Here is a 25623-nt window from a genome sequence, read left to right as displayed (position 1 = left end):
ACACTCACTGCTCCCCGAATTTAGAGCTCTTGGCAGTACGATGCAGGCCCTTCTATCTACCTAGAGAGCTAACGATTGTCATTGTAATGGCTGTTTACATCCCACTGGATGCTAACGTTAGCACGGCACTTAGCCTCGTGCTAGCGACTGTAAACAAACAGCAGCTTGACCACCCCAATGGAGTCTTTATTGTCACTGGTGACTTAAACAAAGCATGTTTAAAGACGGTTCTGCCTAAGTTTATCCAGTACGTGAAGTGTCACACCAGAGGAGATAAAACTATAGACCATGTTTATTCTAATATCAAACATGCTTATAGAGCCACACCCCTCCCTCACCTTGCTGGATCAGACCATCTCTGCCTGTCCCTCACCCCCTCATACACCCCACTCCGGAGGCTAACAAGGCCACAAATAAAGATAATAAAAACATGGCCCGAGGACGCCCTTTCTCAGCTGCAGGACTGTTTTTCCCCGCACCATTTGGGAACTTTTTGAACACCGCAACCTCCAGGACTACATGGACACTGTACTTTCCTACATCAAAAACTGCATGGACAACGTCACTGTTAATAAACAGATACAGGTTTTTCCTAACCAAAAACCCTGGATGACCAGTGAGACACAGACACTCATCAAATGCCGTAACAACGCCTTCAGGTCAGGGGACAAGGTACAATACAGAGCTGCCAGAGCAGAGCTGAAGACAGGCATTAAAAAGGCCAAGGCAGCATATACGAGGAAAATTGAGGAGCACTTCACAGGAAATAACCCAAAGAAGATGATGTGGCAGGGAATACGACATATTACCAATTACGATGACAATAATGTGTTTGTTAACGCAGATGCCTCACTAGCAGAGGAACTGAACCATTTCTTTGCCCGCTTTGAGCCTGACAAATCAGACCCAGTCTCAACACATCCATCACCACCCTGCAGCAGTACACTGGAGCTTCAGGAACATGAAGTGAGACCGGTACTGGGACTGTGAACACCAGGAAAGCTGCTAGCCCTGACGGAGTACCTGGCTGGGGATGTCCTCAAAGCCTAAGCTGACCAGCTGACTGGTGTTTTCACAAAGATCTTCAATTGTTCCCTGCAACAATCCATCATCCCCTCCTGCCTGAAATCTGCCACCATTATCCCTGTCCCTAAAAAACCAACCCTTTGACAGCCTAAATCATTATAGGCCTGTTGCACTTACGCCTGTGATCATGAAGTGCTTTGAAAAGTTGGTCGCCCGCCATATCAGGGATACAATCCCTCCTTCAGTTGACCCTCACCAGTTTGCCTATAGAGCAAATAGGTCCACTGAGGACGTGATCGCCGTAGCTCTACACACAGCACTGAGCCATCTGGAGAACAGATGGGAACTACGTGAGGATGCTTTTCATTGACTATAGCTCAGCCTCAACACTATAATACCGGACATTCTGGCTGCCAAACTCTCCCACCTTGGACTATCCTCTTCCATCTGCTAGTGGATTAAGAACTTCTTAACCAACCATCCACAAACTGTTAGACTTGGTCCCCACTGGCTCCCCTCAAGGCTGTGTACTGAGTCCTCTTCTGTACTCCCTGTACACCGACCCACCAGTCTAACTCCATCATCAAATTTGCCGATGAGACCACTGTGTTCGGATGCATCTCAGGGGGATGAGTCTGCTAACAGAGATGAGGTCAACAAACTGTCTTTGTGGTGTTTGGTGAACAATCTCACACTAACCACCACGAAAACTAAAGAAATAATCCTGGACTTTCGCAAACGCATTACAGTGTGGTACGCTGGAAGCACCGCAACAGACAGAAAGGCCATGCAGAGAGTGATCAACACTGCCCAGAAGATCATCGGCTGCTCTCTGCCCTCACTGGATGACATTGCCAGCCCTCGCTACATCAGGAGAGCCAGGAACATTGTCAGGGAACAATACCACCCTGGTCACAACCCATTCCAGCTGCTGCCATCTGGCAGACGCTACAGGTCTCACAAAGCACGGACAAATAGACTTAAGGACAGTTTTTTTCCCACAACCATCAGGACTCTGAACTTGCGTTAGCATGACACAATACCTTCTGTGCAATAACTTCGGGGTGGGCAATAACAACGTGCAATATCTTAGATTGTGCAATATTTTAGAATTTACCTAGCTGGGATGTGACTTTTTATACTTTTATATTACTATTTGTTTTTTTTACTGGGAAAACTCTGTGGAGTAGCACCACCAATTTCGTTATATGCAGCTGTGTATGATGACAATAAAGGCTTTTGATTTGATTGATTTGAATTGTAAGATAAGCTGACAAAGTTGCTTTGCAATTGCTTGTTCATATTGCATCAGTTTACGTGAGTTATAAAAATATCGTTGTCATAGAGACTTTTCCTGCATCGTTGTCATACAAACTTTGACCTGCAGATGTTTGACGTGTCAGCGCAAATACTCAACTGTCAGAAACTGATGATGTTTGACGTGTCAGCGCAAATACTCAACTGTCAGACACTGATGATGCTTGACGTGTCAGCACAAATACTCAACTGTCTGACACTGATTAATCAAACTTTGCCCTCCAGATGACTAAACGTATCAGTCCAAAGTCCTGCCAACAACTGTCTGTTTTCATGTATATATAAGACTCACCCACTGTTCATTCTGAGAGAGTTGCGAGGAACAGGCTGTGCATCCACAACTGTTAGAGCTCTCTCCCCATCCTGCAGTCTGGTAATAAACTTATTTCCTTTAAATTGGTCTCACTCTTTCTGTGCCTGCTCCTGATTGTTGTTGTTGGGTCACCTCAGGCGCCTGAGGATTACCCTCAGCAGCTCTAGAGCTGTCACTGGAACACGGATTAGTTCATCCAGGGGGTAGCCGGAGGTGTGGGGCAGTGCGAATATCTCCGGCTGGATGAAAAACGTAGGGTGCCACGTTCCTGGGTCGCAGCTCTGGGTGGTTTTGTTGGATTCGCAGGCCGCGACGGGCGGCTTCTCGGGAGACACCTCGTGAAGGTTCCAACTGTTGTCTCCCGCCTGCTCCTGAAGCTGTTTTACAGACCCAACAAGTACTCTTCTGTACTCCCTGTACACATACGACTGTACCCACCAGTCTAACTCCATCATCAAATTTGCCGATGACACCACTGTGGTCGGACTCATCTCAGGGGGGACGAGTCTGCGTACTAGATGAGGTCAACAAACTGTCTTTGTGGTGTTTGGTGAACAATCTCCCACTAAACACCATGAAAACTAAAGAAATAATCCTGGACTTTCGCAAACGCAACACAGGTCTGGCCCCACTCCTCATAAATCGAGTATGCGTAGACAGGGTCCAGTCCTGGGGGTCCACGTCACGGACAAGCTCTCCTGGTCTACCAACACCACGGCAGGGTACTCAGGAGGAACAACCTAGACACTAAGCTTCTGGCTATAGAGCCACTGTGGAGAGCATCCTGGCATACTGCATTACAGTGTGGTATGCTGGAAGCACAGCAGCAGACAGAAAGGCCATGCAGAGTGATCAACACTGCCCAGAAGATCATCGGCTGCTCTCTGCCCTCACTGGAAGACATTGCCAGCCCTCACTAACTCAGTAGAGCCGGGAACATTGTCAGGGACCCATACCACCCTGGTCACAACCTGTTCCAGCGGCTGCCCTCTGGCAGACGCTACAGGTCTCACAAAGCACGTACAAATAGAATTAAGGACATTTTTTTCCCATAATTTTTTTCACATAATCCCTTCTGTGCAATAACTTTGGGGTGTGGAATAATATCTTAGATTGTGCAATATTTTAGAATTTTTCTTAACAGGATGTGACTCTTTATATTTTTATATTACTTATTTATTTTCTTTTACTGGGAAAATGCACTTTGTGGAGTAGCACCACCAATTTCGTTATACTCAGCTGTGTATGATGACAATAAAGGCTTTTGATCTGATTTGATCTGAAATGGCCTGCATGATTAGGCCAGGTTTACAGCACGATGGGAGTAAAATTCTGACTGTTTCATTAGGAGTTGTACATCCTCTACTGCCCGCGCCAGGATGTGGGTTTTGAACCCCTCAAGGTGCGACAATCACAGATTTTTATGCCTCCATATCTCCATATGTTGCCTGGATAAACAATCAACAGTTGTTAATTGTCTGGGAGAAACCCCAGGGGGGAAGTTCAAAACACAATAAATTCATCTGAATTTACTCAGCCAATTTCATCCTTCTTGAGATTTTACTACCTGGAGATCAGACAAACAGCAGCTGTGGCAGCTCTGGGTGGGTGGTTGTGTTGGATTCGCAGGCCGCGGCGGGCGGCCTCTCGGGAGACACCTCGTGAAGGTTCCAACTGTTGTCTCCCAACAGAAACAGAGTCGTCTGAACATCTATGGCTCCGCTGTCCGGCCTTAATGACCGAATGCTACCATCGCGGCCTGGGCAACTCCCTGGATGAACTAATCCGTGTTCCAGTGGTAGCTCTAGCGCTGCTGAGGGTAATCCTCAGGTGCCTGAGGTGAAAAAGAAGAAGAAGAAGAACAGCAGCTGTCTTCAAATTCCTATAACATGTAATGTAGTGAATCATTATTGCACAAAAGAACAGTAACGTCAATTTGGTCATATTAATAACACATTAACAAAGTACGTTCATTCATTCATTTATCTTTTTTATCACTTATCATAATGAAGTATAAAACATTTAAAATGTTGGTGAATAATGTGAATTAAGAAACATGCTAATTTTATTAAAGTGACCACTTTAATAAAATTAGTGTTTCTTAATTCAAATTCTCTTAGTACACCAATAAAAAAATCACAATATTCTTATTTATTACATCACTATAGTTTGTGAAAATCTAAATTCCTAATCAGTCAAAATTAAGTTTACTAGCTGCTATTCTATTATGATCATTGTTTCCTTGTTAAAATCGAGAACTATATTTGTTTTTTCTTTTCTGTAATTACACAAATTAACTAAACTTACACCTAATCAAAACTTGTTTACTGTAATAAATAGTCAAACTGGCTTCCTCCATATGCAATTTTCCTTACTTCTTTCCATCGGACATAAAAGGTAGACTATTTTCTAAGACAATAAAATGATACAAACAAAAATCGTGTAAACTCAAAATAGAAAAATACTAAAGGCAAACCGGGCTGATTACTCCTCAGGAAAACAGCTTTCTCGCTCTCTGCAATATTTACATTCACATCAATTAATATTCAGAAACAAATGTATACATTTATAATTCTTAATAAAATTGAACCCACTAAAATTTAACCACCCCCTGTTCATCAGGTTTAATATGTTAAGCCTGACTTCATAACTGAAGTTACCGGGTGGTAAATTCCTAGAGGGCAAAGCTCATCTGCAGGTCGCTGAAATACAGTGCTACCAGCTTTTTGATGCAGGGAGGCATGTGGAAGAATTCCAAGGCATAACTGATGAGCAGGTGTGGGACAGATCCATACGCATTGGCGAGATCGAGCCAAATGAAGTGCAGATGTCTTCTCCCTTCTGGATCTGGTCCCAGATCATGGCAGAATGCTCTACGCACCCTGGAAAGCCCGAGACTCCTGCTTTTTGGCAGTTCGTATCGATGTAGCCATTCTCTAGAACAAGGGTGTCAAACTCGGGTCGGTTCGCGGGCCACATTAACGTTAACTTGATTTCATGCGGGCTGGACCATTTTAGATATAATATTTAGATTTTTTTAAATAAATGGATTAAAAGCCCTGAATATTCAGTTGTTTTATAGATCTAAAACAATGTTTATTTTAGCTTTTTTAAATATATTTTTAGATTTTACAAAATGATTTTTGAACTAAAAACACAGAAAACATTGATTGAATGATGCGGTGGGCCAGATTTGGCCCCGAGGCCGCCACTTTGACACATGTGCTCTGGAAGGTTGGTGGACATCCTTCTCGCTAACACCGTGAAGAAGATCTTCCCCTCTACGTTTAGTAGGGCGATGCTTCTGAATTGGCCTATTTCTTAGGAATTCGCTTCCTTCGGCATGAAGACCGCGCTACAGCCCTTGGGCACTCCGATGGAATGAGCTGCTTCTTCCAAGCAGTTCTCATTAGATACCAGAGTAGCTCTAATACCTGGGGGCAGTTTTTATATAACTTGTAGGGGACTCCATTAGGGCCCGGTGCTGATGAGGACCTTGCCTTTTTCACTGCTTGCCTAACTTTGCTGAGCTTGGGAGGCCTTGATGTTAAACTCAGCCGTCGGTGGTGAGGGCCAGGGTATTTACCCTGGTGTTCCTGGTGGGACGTTTCTTAGTTCATTGCTGTACTGCCTTCTGACATCCTGTTCCATTAGCTCCCTGGTGGTCTCGAGCTTTCAGGCCTTCTTCTCCTCCAGCAGTGCTCTGATGTGCTTGAAGGGGTCCTTGTAGAAGCTGGCTCGCTCTTTCTGCTTCCTTTTGCTATGCTTGCGGATGCGTTCAGCTCTGCAAAGCCTGGATAGTCTTTGCCTGACCTCTTCCCACAGAACTTTCAGACCCTTTCTCTCTGACTCGGTTGCCTTCCTCCAGTTCTTGCGGAGTTGTCGGCGTATTTGCACAAGCTGGGCGATCTCCTTTTCCCTCCTCCCCCTGTCATTTGGGCTGGTCTTCAGCTTGATTAAACGTAGCTTATGGAGAAGCACCATCAATTTCGTCACACGCAGTTTCTGCGTGTGATGACAAGTAGGCTTTTTGTGTTGTGGTAATGACGACATGGCCTATGTCCGATTATTATTATTATTATTATTATTGAAGGCAATTTCACCGAACCCCTCTCTGCAGGTCTGGTATATAACATCCCCAAACAGGTTGTTTGGAAATTTTCCCGAATACGGGATGAATAAAGTTATCCAATCCAATCCAATACTAGTAATAATAATAATAATGATAATACTAATAATAATAACAATGATAATACTAGTAATAATAATAACAATGATAATACTAGTAATAATAATAACAATGATAATACTAGTAATAATAACAATGATAATACTAGCAATAATAACAATGATAATCCTAGTAATAATAACAATGATAATACTAGTAATAATAACGATGATAATACTAGTAATAATAACGATGATAATACTAGTAATAATAACGATGATAATACTAGTAATAATAACGATGATAATACTAGTAATAATAACGATGATAATACTAGTAATAATAACGATGATAATAGTAATAATAATGATGATAATAGTAATAATAATAATGATAATAGTAGTAAAAATAGTAATAATTATACTAGTAATAATAATACATCCCCAATATATTTCTCATTTCTCAGATGGGAACCTCGTGAGAACTGTTTTTTTTTTTCTTGTTTCCCACGGACTTACTTGAGCTTGGACCCAAGTTTCACTGAGCGCTGTTACGCTATTTATTTTGATACGATCTATTAGGCAAGGCTTTAATAATACAAATTGGTTTTACTAAAATATTAGACACCATACAGACATCATACACGTGAGTAATAACTTAATTCCTAAAGTTTTAATTACTGATATAGCATGTGCATATAAAGATGCCTCCATATGATGGCCCCCCGACCCCTCGTGGTTTGGTTACCAATTTCTTATTTTTTATTCTTTCATTCATCTTCGGTACCGCGCATCCTCGTAAGAGTTGCGGAGATTTGCGGGAGCCTATCCCAGCTGACTTTGGCGAAAGGCAAACTAGTCAGTCGTCGGGCACATAGAGACTGTGGGATGTTCTTTTCTTTGTTCTGAAAGATCTGGTGAGACAAGTGTTAACAAAAATATAGACAAGACATTATTGAAGGTTCCATGACCAGTTATCTTTATTGGCTCGATAAAAGGCGAGATTCCCGTTATTCTGACTCAATTTTTAAAGCCTTCATTGCCTCCACCCAAAGTGAGCGTTGACCTAAACATTTGTTGAGGTAAAATATTCTCAGAATATAACACCTTTCTTTCAACTATAGGAACAGCATGTCTAGACAGGCCAGGAATGATCAAATTAGTAAAAGTTTCACAACTGCCAGAACACAGCTAAATTGTTTATACAACAAACACCCAGAGTTACCTGCTGTTTTTCACACATTGTTGTGAAGACTCTGCCCACACACAATGATCAAATTAGTGGCTATAACTTTGGTACACAAACTTTTAAGTCAGATTTTATCACAAATAATTACTACCAGACCACCTGTTTGCGCAGAGGAAAAAAATATAATTAACACATATCAAAACCTTCAGTGTGGTAAAAAAAACTTTCGCAAAAAAACATACTTTACACATCATTTCATCATGGTGACAAAAAACTAGAAAGAAAATATAAAAATCAAATCCTTTTCGACCAGATGGTCCGCAACTTGAAGTTCTTCTTTTCGTAACTCTTTCTCCTCTTCTTCCAGCGGTCCTCAATCTCAGTCTGGGTCCGTCAGCAACAAAAGTCCACATTCACAGTGAATCAACCACGGGTCACCAGCATTATTTCATAATCTTCCATAAGAACAACCATCAAAATAATCATGTGAAGGAGAGACGGTAGGAGAACACTGAATGAGTAAATCATACACAACGAATGATTAAGTAGCAGAAACATTCGTGTTTTTCGAACTAAAATAAATCTCCTAATCATAGCTTGAATACATGCAACAATACAGCAACTAAGAAGTAAAAAACGAGAAGAATAAAAAGTAGTAAAAGAACCAATAAAAAAACACCAATTGTTTCCATTTTGTAAGATTGTCAAAAGCAATGCTAATTTTGTATAGATGAGTAATCAATAGTGCCTATGATAGAATTCAACAGTATATGACATTTATACCTGAATAAACAAAGATCCTCCACTCCTCGGAGCCTTATGAATCAAATTAAACAAATGAATAAAAATGCAGATTCTAAAATATCATATAACATTGTCACACACAAAAATGAAATCAAAAGATACCAATCTATTACCGTATTTTCACACCTATAAAACGCACCGTGTGATAGGGCGCAGTCTCATTTGCGGGTGTTGTCAACGCATAGGACACTTCGTTTGAAAGGGCGCTAGCATGCCACTAGGCTAGCGTATGTTATGCTATCCACTAGCATATGTTATTATATCCGCTAGCGTGTGTTATGCTAGCTGCTAGCGTATGTTAGGCTAGCCGCTAGCGTGTTTTTTTTAAAGACAGCACGAGCACAACTAAGTTTGATAATGCTTTATTGAGGTAAAAGGTACACTCTGAAATAAAGAGTTGGGCGTTTAACATGCTAGGCTCCAATGTCAGTAAGAGTTGTGTATTCCGAGAACTTGATTCCAGCTTTGGCGAAAGCTCGAACAACAGTGGTGGCCGACACTTGAGCCCAGTCATCCACAATCCATTGTAACTAGCGACATTCCCAAGCATTTGATTTTGCTGTTATATCGGCATCGACAATTCATTCCAAAGCGTCACGTAACTTGTGGGATGCTGTCTGCCCGAACTACTTGTTGGCTATCCGTTAGGAATCTGTTAGCAAAGCTGTTAAATTGTGTTCGATCCATGGCTTCAGTCCATTTTCCAAGCGTTCACACCCGCATTGTGTTGTCATTCACTTCAGGCATTTCCTCTGTATAGCTCTAATATTCTGTTTCTTTGAGTATTGAGAGTGTATTCGAGGGTTAATAGCGCTGCGAGCACACGGAAGTCAAATGCCTTGCCACTCCCTTGGGATGTTTTGAATGGATTTACCGTAATGCTTGGAATGCGCGGGTAGGCTACACGGCCTGCATGTTTAGGCCAGGTTTACGGCACGGCGGGAGTAAAACTCAGACTGTTTCATCAGGAGTTGTAAATCCTCTACTGCCGGTGCCAGGATGTGGGTTTGAACCCCTCGAGGTGCGACAATCACAGCTTCTTATGCCTAAATATCTCCATGTGTTGCTCAAACAGCAGTTGTCTTCAAATTCCTATAACAAATGTAACATAATGTAACGAATCATTATTACGCAAAAAACAGTAACATGTCAATTTAGTCATATTAACACAGTAACAAAGTACATTCATTTATTCATCCATTTCTCTTTTATATCACTTATCATAATGGAGTACATAACATTTCAAATTTTGGAGAATAATGTGTCTGGTCACTTGAAAAAATTTAGCGTGTTTCTCAATTTGAATTGTCTTAATACACCAATAAACAAAAATAACAATATTTTTACTTATTTCATCACTATAGTTTGTGAAAATCTAAATTCCTAATCAGTCAAAATTACCGTATTTACTCGCGTATAAACCGCCTGCGCGTATAAGCCGCACCATTAAAATTGTTCAATTTTACAATTTCTCGCGTATAAACTGCCACCGGATTTTCAATTTTCACCTCCATATTTATGGTTTTAATTGAGAGTACAAATGTCTTACTTTGAAGGGAAAATCTTAAGAAATATCACACGTGGTATTTCTGAGACAATGTATGAATCAAGCATGTTATTAGTGTCAATATATTAAGTTAATATGCCTGTCTTTTTAAATGCAAAATATCAAATTATTCAATTTGAAAAAAGAAATAAGTCTATCTTGATGAGAACCGAATGCTTTTTAATGAAGTTGTCACTTTCGAACAAGAAATAAAAAATAAAAAAATAAAAGCGTGATTTTGTTTATTTCATAATCACAAATGTACAATCATTTCTTTTCTGTGTTCCGAAAGGGAGGATGTTGTTTGCACATAAACAAATTCAAAAAGGAAGTAACGTAAGCACAACCAGGAAATATGCCCATAGCGCTATACGTAGTGTTCACCAAGTCCCTGGGTGAAAAAATACAATACATAATACGTAGGTATCAAGGATTATATTTTAACGATCGACCGAAAGACCTTCGATCAGCCTTAAATATTGTGATGTGCTGACATGGTAAAAGCTACGGTCAAAGCACGTTTAACTACGGTAAGATGGCGGCACACCGAGCGAGCAGTAGTAGACACAAGTAAGTGTACTCACGTCTGGCCAGTTTGAGCACGTTTCACAACGGTAAGATGGCCGTGCTCCGAGCGAGCAGTGACGGGAACGTGAGTTTTTTCACGTTGTATGCAAGATACATTTTTTTCTTCCTTGAAATATATTCATAGACGTCAAAATACATTTTCTTTATTTTGAAATAAATGGCCGTATATTGCCGCATTATCTTGCGTCATGACGTCACGACGGCGCCATTTTGTCATCGTATCATCGTCGTCAACTTGCAGTTTCATGCATGTGTTTTTATGCGCATATAAGCTCTACCCTCGATTCAGTCATCTTTTTTTGTCCGACAAAAGCGGCTTATATGTGAGTAAATACGGTAAGTATACTAGCTGGTATTCTATTATGATCATTGCTTCCTTGTTAAGATCGAGAACTATATTTGTTTTTTCCTTTCTGCAATTACACAAATGAACTAAACTTACACCAAATCAAAACTTTTTAACTGTAATAAATAGTCACACTGACTTCCTGCATATGCAATTTCCTTTCTTATTTCCAGTGAACATAAAAAGAAGACTTGATTATAAGACAATAAAATGATACAAACAAAAATCGTGTAAACTAAAAATATGAAAAATACAAAAGGCAAACCGGGCTCCTTTTTCCTCAGGAAAACAGCTTTCTCGTGCTCTGCAACAGTTACATTCACATCAATTAATATTCAGAAACAAATGTATACATTTATAATTCTTAATAGATTTGTACCATTAAAATTTAACCACCCCTGTTTGTCAGGTTTCATTTTTAAGCCTGATTACATAAATGTGCTCTTTACAGCAATTAAACCACATAACTTATAAAATGCATACTAATCAAGAAGTCCCAATTCATTCAATAATCTGTATCGTGTTGCATATCAAACTCAGTTGTCGTAAATTAAAAATACCCTAATCTAGTAGCTTTTTTGTAAAATTTTAACATTACATTTACATTGTCTTTGTATATTGTTTGTCTATCATCTCCTATAAAACTTTCTTAATCAATGTTTTTTCAATAGTTAGACATAAAATAAAAATCTACCGTATTTACTCGCATATAAGCCGCTTTTGTCGGACAAAAAAAATTATGACTGAATCCAGGGTATGACTTAAATGCGCATAAAAACACGACATGCAAAAAAACTGCGGCGCCGTGACACGATGACGTCACTACAAAATGGTGCCGTTGCGTGCGCCGTGACGTCACTACAAAATGGCGCCATTGCGTGCGCCGTGACGTCACTACAAAATGGCCCCGTTGCGTGTGCCGTGGCGTCACTACAAAATGGCGCCGTTGCGTGCGCCGTGACGTCATGACGCAAGTGAATGCCGATACGGTCATTTATTCCAAAATAGAGAAAAGATAAACAGATAAAACGCTAAAGAAAATTTATTTTGACGTCTATGAATAAAATTCAAGAAAAATAACGTACGTATCTTGCATAAAACGTGAAAAAACTCACTGCTTGCTTAGGGCACAGCCATCTTACCTAGGGCGCTGCCGTCTTCACCTAGTTAAACGTGCTCAGACTGGCCAAACGTGAGTAGCCTTGATTTTGAATGACACTTTGATTGTTATAAATGTCCTATATTTTCCATTGTTTTCATTAAAAAGCAGGTTATATCCTTCTTTTCGTTCAGGCACCTTGGCGGACATCTTGGGGTCCTATAGTTGTAGTTTGAGTTGTAGTCTTTAGTAGAGAGCACCGTGAACATTTCCAGCGGAGTTTGATTCAGTCTTCATCAAAGTTGACTGTAATGTGTTGTCAAAGAAGAATGCTCTACATCAGGGGTCACTTGTAAATAACTCTAATTTAATACACTTGTGGATGCCACAAGTCAGATGTTTAGAAACTGTTATAATTGTTTCAATTCAGATAAGGTAAATATTTCCAAATCATAAGGTTTAGACTTGGAAAAATAATGAAAGAAGATTTTTGAGCCTGCGTAAAGTGTGAAAATTATAACAAATTATAAAATAGGAATAAATGGGACTTAAAATTGGGAGACTTTGACAAAAGAGCAAGACTTTATTATCAAAATTATTATGAATTAATATTATTATAGCAAGCACTAGTACATTAGAATGTAAGATTTATTTGGACAAGAAAGAAAAATGTGTTTTCATGGAAGTAGAGCCTTGTTTTTCATCCCACAATGCTCTGCCTTGCAAATTGAAACTTTGCCTGGGTTACAAATGGCCACATTTTGGCTTTGGGTGGATGCGCTGTAGGGATGCCCAGAAGGAGGAATGCTTTCTTTGTTCCTGACTGTCAAGACAGGCAGAGGAGGATCCCGAAATAGACAGGCATTTAGATAACACTTTTACATTTATCCAAAATGATTTGATATGCAAGTAACTAAATTGACCTGACCACTAATTCCTAAAATTCATTACCAATTGTTTTTATCTTTTGATGTTGAAGTGAATAGTGGGTATGAAAAGTGGGTAGAAATGTCACTACCGTATTTACTTACATCTAAGCCGCCCTCGCGTAATGAAAGTTCCCTTGAAATTTTTTAACTTTACAATTTCTCGTGTATAAGCTTCCCCCCTGATTTCCAATTTTCACCTCCATATTCATGGTTTTATAATAGGGACTACAAATGTGTTACTTTGAAGGGAAAATCTTAAGAAAAATCATCACAAGCGGTATTTCTGAGATACTGTATGAATCAAAAGCACATTATTATTAGGGTCAATATCATAAGGAAGTTAATGTGCCTGTCTTTGTAACTGCAAATTATCAAATTATTTAATTTGAAAAAAGAAATAAGTCTAATTATTCTAATTAAAGAAATTACAATTTTCTTACCAGACGTTTAAGATGTTGTGGCAGCCACTTTGCTTCTAATGGCAAAATATCTCAATTCTTTCGATGGTTCATATTACTCCAATAGTTGTCACTTTCGAACAAGAAATACAATGAAAAAAAATCAATATTAGTGAGTTAGCTTAGCGTTGCAATTTTCTTTGATAGCGCTGGGAGACTTCATCTACCCAGATACTCCGGTCAGAGAGTGAGACGAAGGAACACAGATGATTCTTTGGCTTCTTTTATATCAAATCCAAGTAATTGACAATTGACCCCTGATTTAGACGATTTACTCGTATCTAAAATCCAAAGCATTTCCCATAGAAATGAACTAAATACAAATAAATTTGTTCCCACCCTCTGAAAAACACCAATAACAAGGATATTACAATGGATTTATTTTTATTGGTTCTAATTCACCAGATTGATTTGAATTGAATTGATTGCTTTTATTGTCATTATACAAGTATAATGTGATTTGAAGCTTTCACTCACAATGTAACAAATACCTATCTAGTGGTTATCATCTTCAATACTAAAATGTGACATTACTCATTACAGACAATTTAATCTTACGTTACACTACATTTAAACCTTCTTGTGCGATAACCGAGGCAAAGATGTTAATGTATTCCACCGCGGCTTTCTTGGCTGAACTTCCTGCTTCTCCATGAGTCAGAACCGAGTGTTACGTCTTGAGCAATCCAATGGCGAGAGTGGTTAGTGCTTCGGCCTCATAGTGGGAGACCTGGGTTCAAATCCGGTACTCGAACGTTTCGTCGACGGACACTTCGTCCCTGGATGTTTCGTCGAACGGACGTTTGGTCGCCGGACAGTTCGTCTAACAGACATTTCGTCGCCGGGCATTTCGTCAACGGACAATTCGTCGCCGGACATTTCATCGACGGACAATTCGTCGCCGGATTCGCTCGCTCTCAAAATTATAATCATGAGAGAGAGAGAGTTTACTGTTGAAAGCAATCAACCAGGTAATCTCTCGCTCTCAAAATTATAATCATGAGAGAGAGACTTTGTCATTGCATTGACAATGTCAGAGCATTAATATCTAAATATCTAATATCATAATTATCAATAAGTTGCGTATTATTGGCGTGTGTGTACATGGTTTTCAATTTATATGTTCCTGAAAACGTTCCTGTTCTCGTGTGTGTATAGACAAACTTGCCTAGCCCGTGCCCATCCCACATTTTATACTATTATTGTCATGTCCCAACACCTCTGTTCAAGTGATTAGATCAGAACTTCCACGTAAGCCTCTGATACACTGAATTATATTATTTTTAACCCTTATAGAGCACTCATTTAACCCATCGGCTGCCATTGATGGCGGAAAAAGACCGATTCATGTTGACTGTGAGGTTCAGAGTACTCAGCACTCATTTAACCCATCGGCTGCCATTGACGGCGGTAGACGTCCGATTCATGTTGACTGTGAGGTGCAGATGCTATTTCTGTTATTAGAGCTCCATCTAGTGGATATATAACGCAAAGTTCTGATACGGTATTGATATTGTATACAATTAAAATGAATAAAAACACTTGAGGGTTTAGCATGTCACATATACACACACACACAGTTTACAAGAAATTACAATTAGTCTCGATGTGTCTGTTTGGCGAGCTGTCTGGCGTCGTCACGGGCTAAAAGTATACTAAGACTTATTTGTTTGATAAAAATGACCATATAAAGTATTTCAACACCTTGCTGTATTGCAAGTTCTCTCACTTAGAAATTGAGAGAATGAAGGTTCATCTGCACCTCACAGTCAACATGAATCGGACGTCTACCGCCGTCAATGGCAGCCGATGGGTTAAATGAGTGCTGAGTACTCTGCACCTCACAGTCAACATGAATCGGACGTCTACCGCCATCAATGGCAGCTGATGGGTTAAATGAGTGCTGAGTACTCTGCACCTCACAGTGAACATGAATCGGACGTCTACCGCCGTCAATGGCAGCCATTGGGTTAAATGAGTGCTGAGTACTCTGCACCTCACAGTCAACATGAATCGGACGTCTACCGCCGTCAATGGCAGCCGATGGGTTAAATGAGTGCTCTATAAGGGTTAAAAATAATATAATTCAGTGTATCAGAGGCTTACGTGGAAGTTCTGATCTAACCACTTTAACAGAGGTGTTGGGACATGACAATAATAGTATAAAATGTGGGATGGGCACGGGCGAGGCAAGTTTGTTTATACAGTGGTACCTCGACATACAAGCGTAATCCGTTCCGGGACTGAGCTCGTATGACAAGATTCTCGTAACTCGAGCGGAAGTTTCCCATTGAAATGAATGGGAAACAAATTAATTCGTTCCAACTCTCTGAAAAAAACACCAAAACAGGATATTGGATTTAAAAAAATGTTTTATTTCTTATAATTCGCCATATATTGACAAAGTAATAAATAACGAGTGGTTTAATAGAAATAAAGTGTTTAATCTAACTAAAATTGGGCGGATTTCGCCGAGGGGAGAGGGGCACAAAAGGGGTGGGGGGCTTAGTTTTTTTCTCCCACACAACGCACTCGTAAACAGAACAAACACTCCACCCTCACGTTCGCTATCTATGGGCTGTTTGCTGTCGTACTATTCCCTTCAAAATATTCCGAAAATGATGCACACAAATGTCCTCACAATCGGATAATCGCAGTCTTTTATCAGCGATCGCACTGCTGCTCATGGGAGCTTCGGGGGCGCTGGCTAGCGGCTCCTTTGAGCTTGTAGCATCTGTGGTCGCATCCCCTCGAACGGCGCCTATGATAGAATTCCTACCGGGGATTCTGTTGCGACCCAGTGCCCCTGATGTTCTTATGAGCAGTCAACGAGCAGCAGTCTTTTATCAGCGATCGCCCCGCTGGTCATGGGAGCTTCGGGGGCGCTGGCTAGCGGCTCCTTTTAGCTTGTAGCATCTGTGTTCGCATCCCCTCGAACGGCGCCTATGATAGAGTTGATACCGGGGATGCTGTTGCGAGCCAGTGCCCCTGATGTTCTTATGAGCAGCCAACGAGAAGTAATATAATACTCCTCGTATTAGATAAAAATAACAGGAAATGCAGCAGCTGAGCTTACCCACGTATTGATTGTGGGTAACGTTTTATTCTGAGTGCCATTGCCTGTCGGCGTTGTGTGCATGAGTATACTTCATTACCCAGAAAGCCCTCTTTTTCCCGCGCATGCGCGTTGTGCGTTTCCTGGTCTGAATAACTCATCCGGTGCTCGTAAATATTGTTATACACGAAAGATATGCAAAAAAAAAATGCCATGGCCACCTGGCTTGGTCGCATCACGAAATTTTGACCGCATCACGGGCGAATTATTCGATCGAAATTTCCCCCGTAAGACGAGCATTTTGTATGACGAGCGGTCGTATGACGAGGTATACCACTGTACACACACGAGAACAGGACATTTCCAGGAACACATAAATTGAAAAACATGTACACACATGCCAATAATACGCAACTTATTGATAATTCTAATATTAGATATTGAGATATTAATGCTTTGACATTGTCAATGCAATGACAAACTCTTTCTCTCATGATTATAATTTTGAGAGCATTCGACAAAACGTCCGGGGACGAAGTGTCCGTCGACCAAGTGTCCGTTGACGAAACATCCGGTCACGTTCAAATCCAGTTCGGGCCACCTGTGTGGAGTTTGCATGTTCTCCTCGGGCCTGCGGGGGTTTTCTTCGGGTACTCCAATTTCCTCCCACATTCCAAAGACATGCATGGTAGGCTGATTGGACACTCTAAATTGCCCCTAGGTATGGGTGTGAGCATGAATGGTTGTTTGTCTCCTTGTTCCCTGCGATTGGCTGGCCACCAATTCAGGGTGTCCCCCGCTTCTGGCCCGAAGTCAGCTGGGATAGGCTCCAGCACCCCCCGCGACCGTAGCGAGGAATAAGCGGTTCAAAAAATGAGATGAGAGAGGATACGTCTTCTCATTGCTTGTTTTAATCACTCAGACAAAATACTAGTGAGCAATATATACATTTCATTTTTCTTGATATAGTTTTTTCTTAGCACATGTACATTTATAAAACTCATACCAGTCAACCTCGGCCAATTGCTTCCCTTATTAATGATTGCAATTCCCCTTATTAAGCGATAACAAAAAACATACAGTGGGAAACAAGTAAATAAGTATTTAGTCAACCACCAATTTTGCAAGTTATCCTACTTGAAAAGATTAGAGAAGCGTGTAATTGTCAACATGGGTAAACCTGGACCATGAGAGACAGAATGTGGAAACCCCCCCAGAAAATCACATTGTTTGATTTTTAAAGAATTTATTTGCAAATCATGGTGGAAAATAAGTATTTGGTCAATACCAAAAGTTCATCCAGTGACCAAGACAATCCAGATTAGAGCTGAAATGGGTAACACAAGATCGGTTTTCCCAAAATGTCTTTTTGCAAAAATTAACATCAAGCTTGAAAGATATTATTCTAACTGCAACGATTTCTCTTTGTGCAGGTCTGATCTTTAAGGGAAAAGGATTTATCTGCGACCTGTTCCTTGGCTACAACTTGGTAATAAGATGTCCATTTTAGCACAACGTAGAATTTACAAGTTAGCATCACTGCAAGAGGCTAGAGTTCGCTACCCAAACAAAGTGAAGCGCTTACTTTACCCTTTTAAAGATTTGGAGACTTACCTGGACAGGTAATCTTTTAATTTTTTTAATGTTTGTTACGTTTTCTTATTAAATATTATTACGTTTACTTGACTGTTTACCTGGTATAAAGACCAAATGTTCAAATATTATAGAGGTACAAATGGATGTATATTTTCTATATGCCTTCAGCTCTGTGGATCGGGCACAGTTTCAGCTCTTCCATCCCTGTGTTGAGGAGCTTTTGCAAGCTGAAAAGCTATTCTGTTCCTCACCGTCCCATAAAATTGACTATTTTGTGTCAGCAGAGAGGATGGACCACGCACCTAGTTTGAAACAACCTGAGGTCAGTAGTGTTTTGGTTAAACCATATTCTTTCACCAGTTGTCATTTGTAATGGGTTATGTAAATTGAGTCAAATCTAGTGTACTTTGGTGTTTTTTTTAAATACTTTTTTAGTTAGCCTCTCTAAACCATGTAGAAATTTTCAACATGCCCTTGTTTGGTATTTTTTTTCAGCACATTTTTGTCCATCTGAACAAATTGTTATTTCACGACAACCCACTTTGACTTTAATAGGCCTAAAAACAGACATGAATCACAACATTTTCATTGAAAATAAAAATGCTTTATATTAATAAAACATAAAACAACAAATCCAAAATGCTCAATGAACTTTTGTGAAACTTGAAAAGTGAACATTGTTTCCAAATATGAATCTAAAAATGTAAAATTAAAATAATAATACTGTATACACATTAAAATACTGCAATATTATACAAGTAAAAATATGAGTATATTTTCAGGCATTTTGTTTTAGTTTTAAAAAGTTTTTCAAAATGTAAACTTTAGTTACAAATTTAAAAAAAGGTGTAAAATAACAACTTTGGATTCTCAGCAAATGTAATTAAACTACACTGGACCCCTGGGTTGCACCATTAATCTGTTCTGGAGATGGAATCGTGAGGCGATATCGTCGTATGGCGGGCTTAAATCCATTATACGTACTTGTATAATGACAATAAAGGCATTCAATTATTCAATTGACCATCAGTGTTCAGCATTCGCTTTAAAGGTATCTGGCTCCATCTAGCGTTGAGAATGGGTATGTCTAGACCCAGAATGTAAGCCGACCAACACGTTTTCAGTCTTATTTCAATGCAAAAAACAACATCGTATACAGTCGTATGGATCTTAAATTAGTTAACAGATAATTTCCTGTAGAATAGAGAACAGGGGATTGTCGGGCACGAATGATTCAATTGATGCCACAATGATTTGTAACAGAGTAAATATACTACAACCTATGCCCAAATTCAGATCATCACCAAAATGTCATTTGTCTTTTTAATTGCTAATCACGCAATGCAACTTTCAAGCTATCTCTGTGCCATTTGTAAAAAACTATTATCTCTTGATTTGTATCTAGGTTTATCTTGAACCCTTTTATATTTATGTTCTTGGTTTGTATCCGCAGGTGTGTTTCATTGGCCGAAGCAATGTGGGAAAGTCATCTCTTATTAAATGTCTATTTTCACTGAGTCCTCATGTGGATGTCAGAATCTCCAAAACACCTGTGAGTATTCATAAAAAAATAAGCTGTGTGTGGATTAGTGTGTTTGTCCTTTAACATCAGACAAAATGGAGACAACACCGTACATCCAATTTGAATGTGGTTTTGAACAAACAATTGCAAATGTACGTCTCTACGATGTTACCGGGCTCGATTTTTGAATTCGGACCACAGTTTTTAAAATGATCGATTTTTCCACTTCCAATAAGGAATGTTGGGGGGCTTTATGGCCCAGGGGCAATTGTGCAAACATGGCTTGGTATCTGGCCAATTTTGTTTGGCATCAACCTCACTACAAAGACCCTGTGAGGACATAAGTAAAGACACCATGAGAAACTGCCGCCGCGGCTGCTTTGAAAGTGGAGAGACTTCGTCGCTACACTCAGTCATCGTAAAAAGACAACACGGAATCTGTGAAGAAAAGGCGGCTCTGTACAATCCCTCCCTCAGTTGACCCTCACCAGTTTGCCTATAGAGCAAATAGGTCCACTGAGGACGTGATCGCCGTAGCTCTACACACAGCACTGAGCCACCTGGAACACCATGGGAATTACGTGAGGATGGTTTTCATTGACTATAGCTCAGCCTTCAACATTATAAAACTGGACATTCTGACTGATAAACTCTCCCACCTTGGACTATCCTCTTCCATCTGCTACTGGATAAAGAACTTAACCAACCGACCACAAACTGTTAGACTTTGTCCCCACCTCTCTTCCTCCATTACACTGAGCACTGGCTCCCCTCAAGGCTGTGTACTCAGTCCTCTTCTGTACTCCCTGTACACATACAACTGTACACCAGCCGAGTCTAACTCCATCATCAAATTTGCCGATGACACCACTGTGGTCGGACTCATCTCAGGAGGGGATGAGTCGGCCTACAGACATCAGGTCAACAAACTGTCTTCTTGGTGCTCGGTGAACAATCTCACAGTGAACACCACAAAAACTAAAGAAATAATCCTGGACTTTCGCAAACACAGCACAGATCTGGCCCCACCTCATAAATGGAGTATGTGTAGACAGGGTCCAGTCCTTTAAATTCCTGGGGGTCCACGTCACGGATAAGCTCTCCTGGTCTACAAACACCACGGCAGTAGTGAAGAAGGCCCAGAAATGACTCCATTTCCTCAGGGTACTCAGGAGGAACAACTTGGACACCAACCTTCTATAGAACCACTGTGGAGAGCATCCTGGCATACTGCATCACAGTGTGGTATGCTGGAAGCACGGCAGCAGACAAAAAGGCCATGCAGAAAGTGATTAACACTGCCCAAAAGATCGTCGGCTGCTCTCTGCCCTCACTGGAAGACATTGCCAGCCCTCGTTACCTCAGGAGAGCCAGGAACATCATCGGGGACCCATACCACCCTGATCACAATCTGTTCCAGCTGCTGCCCTCTGGTAGACGCTATAGGTCCAACAAAGTACGGACAAATAGGCTTAAGGACAGTTTTTTTTCCCACATCCATCAGAACTCTAAACTTGCGGTAACAAAACACACAATCCCTTCTGTGTAATAACTTCGGGGTGAGGTAATATGAAAAGACGTTTGGGCGGTGATCTGCCTCCTACTGGCCGACTCAGGGTAACTGAAAGACAGTGAGAGGTAAGTGATCCGCTCGGGGGGTGATGCGATGTATCCATAACAGCAGAATGCCAAATTATGAGTTTGAAACTATCACTTATTTGGGTCTTTTGCCGAGAAAACGCACCTTATGGAGAAGCACTACCAATTTCGTCAAATGCAGTTTCTGGGTGTGATGACAATTAGGCTTTTGTTGTTGATGATGACGACGGCCTATGTCCGATTATTATTATTATTACTACTTCCCTCGTGCTCACCTGCTTCCCTGCGATTGGGTCCTACTCCTTGTATCCTCGCCCCGACGTCTTCTCAAAGACATAACAGAACGATCCGACTACATGGTCTCAGCGGGAAGCCACCGACCCTTGCGCCGAGGCTCTCGCCGACGCCAGCCACCCTGCTTATACTTCCCCGATTACTGGCCCCATCCCTCACTCCGTCGCTCCTGGCTACTCGCTCGACTAAGTGAGAATATCCGAATTCCGTAGCCCTCTTTTCAGCGCCCTAGTTATCTGGATTCAAACTCCAGCTATTCATTTCCTCAATGGAGGGAGAATCCTCGGCCTCCATCGCCCCCTGTTGATCACCCCAGTTATCTGTGTTTGGACTCAAATGTTTCTGATTGTAAGGACGGTCGTGAGCTAATTGATTTGTGGGCTGGAGATTCGGACTCGGACTGTGATTCCCTCAGCCGATTCAGACTTCGATACACCCCCCGGAGGACCTTGACCCCACTGTCTTCTCCGATTACTCCGACCTGGATTCCCCGTGTCGGCTGGCCATCAACAATGGGCCACCACGTGGCGGCCGGCGGGGGGGCTCAGGTAGGAGTTTCAAACACCTCCCGTCTTGTCTTTGTGGGGAGGCGCAGCAGCGAGATTTTTCCCCGTGTCGGCTGGTCATCTACAATGGGCCACCGCGTGGCGGCCGGCATGCTATGCCGTCCTCCCGTAGGAGGTGGCGAGCACTGCGCCGTAGGGAGAAGCGGAAGGAGGGGCTGGAACGTCCAGCCCCTCCTTCCGCTTCTGCTGAGTTAGCTCCTCGCTCGAAGTCACCAGTCCAAGCTCCTCGCTCGACCTCGCCCGTCCAAGCTCCCCGCATCCCCGTGCCGGCTGGCCCACCTGTCGTACCCGTGCCGAAGCCACGCACAATATTCCCTGTGCCGGCTGGCCTGGCTCGCCAGTCGCACCCGTGCCGAAGCCACGCACAAGATTCCCCGTGCCGGCTGGCCTGGCCCGCCAGTCGCACCCGTGCTGAAGCCACGCACAAGATTCCCCGTGCCAGCTGGCCCGCCAGTCGCACCCGTGCCGGCTGGCCCGCCAGTCGGACCCGTGCCGGCTGGCCCGCCAGTCGGACCCGTGCCGACTGGCCCGCCAGTCGGACCCGTGCCGGCTGGCCCGCCAGTCGGACCCGTGCCGGCTGGCCCGCCAGTCGCACCCGTGCCGGCTGGCCCGCCAGTCGCACCCGTGCCGAAGCCACGCACAAGATTCCCCGTACCGGCCGGCCCGCCAGTCGCACCCATGCCAAAGCCACCCACAATATTCCCCGTGCCGCCTAGCCCACCAGTCGCACCCGTGCCGAAGCCACGCACAAGATTCCCCATGCGGGCTGGCCCGCCAGTCACACCCGTGCCGAAGCCACGCACAAGATTCCCCATGCGGGCTGGCCCGCCAGTCACACCCGTGCCGAAGCCACGCACAAGATTCCCCGTGCCGGCTGGCCCGCCAGTCGCACTCGTGTCGCAGCCGCAAACCAGCGTCCCCGTTCTGGCCAATCCCACGCCTCGCCACTGGCCGGCTCGGACGCCCGCTGGACTGGCCAGCGCGGACGCCCGCCAGACTACGTTTTGCGGTCCCACCAGCCCTCTCTGCCAGCATTTTTCTTTTTCATGGACTTTCGGCTTTGGGACGTCTAGGATCCGTCCATTAGAAGGGGGGTACTGTTAGGATTTATTATTATTGAGGTATTGGGCACAAGGAGACAGACAACCATGCACACTCACCCAATGTTCCCTCTAATTTTTCGTTGGTCTGAGCAGAAAGACAACCTCCCTGAGCGCACTGAGTACCAGTGTGAGCGACATCATCGGTATTCGGATGATTCGCCTAAAGACGTTTCGCCGACGGACGTTTGACAGACGGGCAGGTCGCCGAATGGACGTTCCGCCGAACGTTCATTCGGCCGAACGGATGTTTCGCCGAAACGGGATTCGCACGCTCGCCCCGCCCCCGGATCGTGTGTGTAAAAGTTTTTCAACCTCGGCCCGCGGGCCATCTACGGCCCGTTAGGATTTTTAATCCGGCCCGCCGCCGGTGTTGTCCAAATTATAGTAAAACTCAATGTTAGTCTACCATCAATGGCAGCCCGGGAATAAGCACTCTTGGGCGGGCATGGCAATCCGGGAATAAGCACTCTTGGGTGGGCAGATGCAGCAGAACCGAGCCATAAAATGACAGCAATCGGGTCAAATCCATCCTAAAACAGCATTTAATGATTAAATACAAATACTGGAGCTCTTTCGACATTAGAACCGAGCCCAGGGAAGTGAATTCCTTGGTAAAATGTCGCGATGATGTTGCGATGGAGGCAAAAAAACGTCCATATACGTCCATTCGCCAAACGGCTCAAAATGCTCTCAAATTCGGTCAAATCCAGCTGAAAACAGCGTTTAATGATTAAATACAAATACTAGTATTTGTATTTAATCATTAAACTAACAAATACTAGTATTTGTATTTAATCATTAAACGCTGTTTGAACGAACGTTCATTCGGCGACCTGTCCGTCTGTCAAACGTCCGTCGGCGAAACGTCTTTAGGCGAATCATCCAATCACGACATCATCATTGCTCGCTATGGGCACACCAGTATCACACCTGCCACAAGCAGGTGCATGTCAATGTTCCCTCTAATTTTTCATGTAAAACATGCTGTAAAACACGAAAAACATAAGAGTGGACAGAGCTACTGCCACTGGCTGCCGCTTAAACGGCGCCATCATGGGGAAAGGGGTAAAAAAATAAAAAATAAAAAATAAAAATAAAAAATAAAAAATTAAAAAAATAAAAATCGGATTTTTTTTTTTACTGCGCGCCATATGATTGCTGCTGCGCAGAGAAGACGAGAGTAGTGCACAATTGTGCACGCGCGCAGCTTAGAGGGAACATTGCTCACACCCATACCTAGGGGCAATTTAGAGTGTCCAATTTAGAGCTTCCCTGCGACACGGCCTTCATCTTGTAGCGCTCTTCCCCCATCCTTGTCACCTCCACCACCATTTCCTTCCTCTCCTTACGGTTAGCTCTGGACCAGAATCGCTGTGCTTCTCCCCATCCTAGCCCTGCTCTCCCTGCCTGAACTCTGCCCATGATCTCCTGATGCTGCAGTCTATTGATAGATTGGTCAGCTTTGGCCTCGGCGTTCCACCTCCGGCCAATGAGAACCTTGACGTTGGCGTTCCTTACTGACTGGTCAATGGACTCTCTTAGCTTGAGAACCAGCCTAGATTTCTCTCTCCTGTAGCCCAGACTGATAGACTCCAATGGCAGTTGCAGTGCATTCCTTCGAAAGAGGCCCGTTTCGGAAAGGCACCGTGGTAGACCTAGCCACTTCCTGATGAATGAATTGGCTTTTCCATCTTGCTCACAGTGGATGAGGAGATCGAGCTCCAGACCTTAAACTTTCCGGGGAGTTGGCTCAGGTCAATCCTTGACAGGCCATCACTAAATTGTCTCATGATGGTCCTCTCCATCTGTTCATCAGACGGCTCTGCGGTGTACTGCATCCCTAGACTTTTGATGGGTTTCTCAGAGAGGAGCGGGATTCTTTCTCCCCCAACGATAAAGGAAGGTGGTGTTGTCGTTTCTGACTGAGTGCCAGACTACGGGATTTGGAGGGTTTGATTTTCATCCTGGCCCATGATGTCAACTCGTCCATCCTCTTCAGCAGCATGCACATCTCGACTGCGTCGAGGGCGTCTTATACAGGAGAAAATGTAAAATTCAACGGTTTTAATGCAATTTTAAGGGTATGGCTTATACGCGGGGGTGATT

At 42.6% G+C, this 25623-nt stretch overlaps 1 protein-coding gene across 8 annotated transcripts in view; it reads left to right on the top strand.

Moving 5' to 3' along the window:
• The window catches only part of gtpbp8 (GTP binding protein 8), a 68409-nt gene that overhangs the window by 8351 nt on the left and 34435 nt on the right, over window positions 1–25623 (top strand). For 3 of the 8 annotated variants that reach the window (XM_077624886.1, XM_077624885.1, XM_077624884.1), the window contains exons 3-6: window positions 8380–8512; window positions 18271–18459; window positions 18602–18755; window positions 19887–19985. In XM_077624886.1, coding sequence (XP_077481012.1) covers window positions 18335–18459; window positions 18602–18755; window positions 19887–19985 — 378 coding nt within the window. In that variant the 5' untranslated portion in view covers window positions 8380–8512; window positions 18271–18334. Of the gene's footprint in view, window positions 1–7225; window positions 7470–8379; window positions 8513–18270; window positions 18460–18601; window positions 18756–19886; window positions 19986–25623 lie in introns of those variants that run through there. The other 5 variants (XR_013305978.1, XM_077624883.1, XM_077624889.1 and 2 more) reach the window with 3 other exon arrangements.

The sequence above is a fragment of the Stigmatopora argus genome, chromosome 17, assembly GCF_051989625.1.
Source record: "Stigmatopora argus isolate UIUO_Sarg chromosome 17, RoL_Sarg_1.0, whole genome shotgun sequence".
NCBI lineage: Eukaryota > Metazoa > Chordata > Actinopteri > Syngnathiformes > Syngnathidae > Stigmatopora > Stigmatopora argus.
This window is presented reverse-complemented; position numbering and strand designations above follow the sequence as displayed.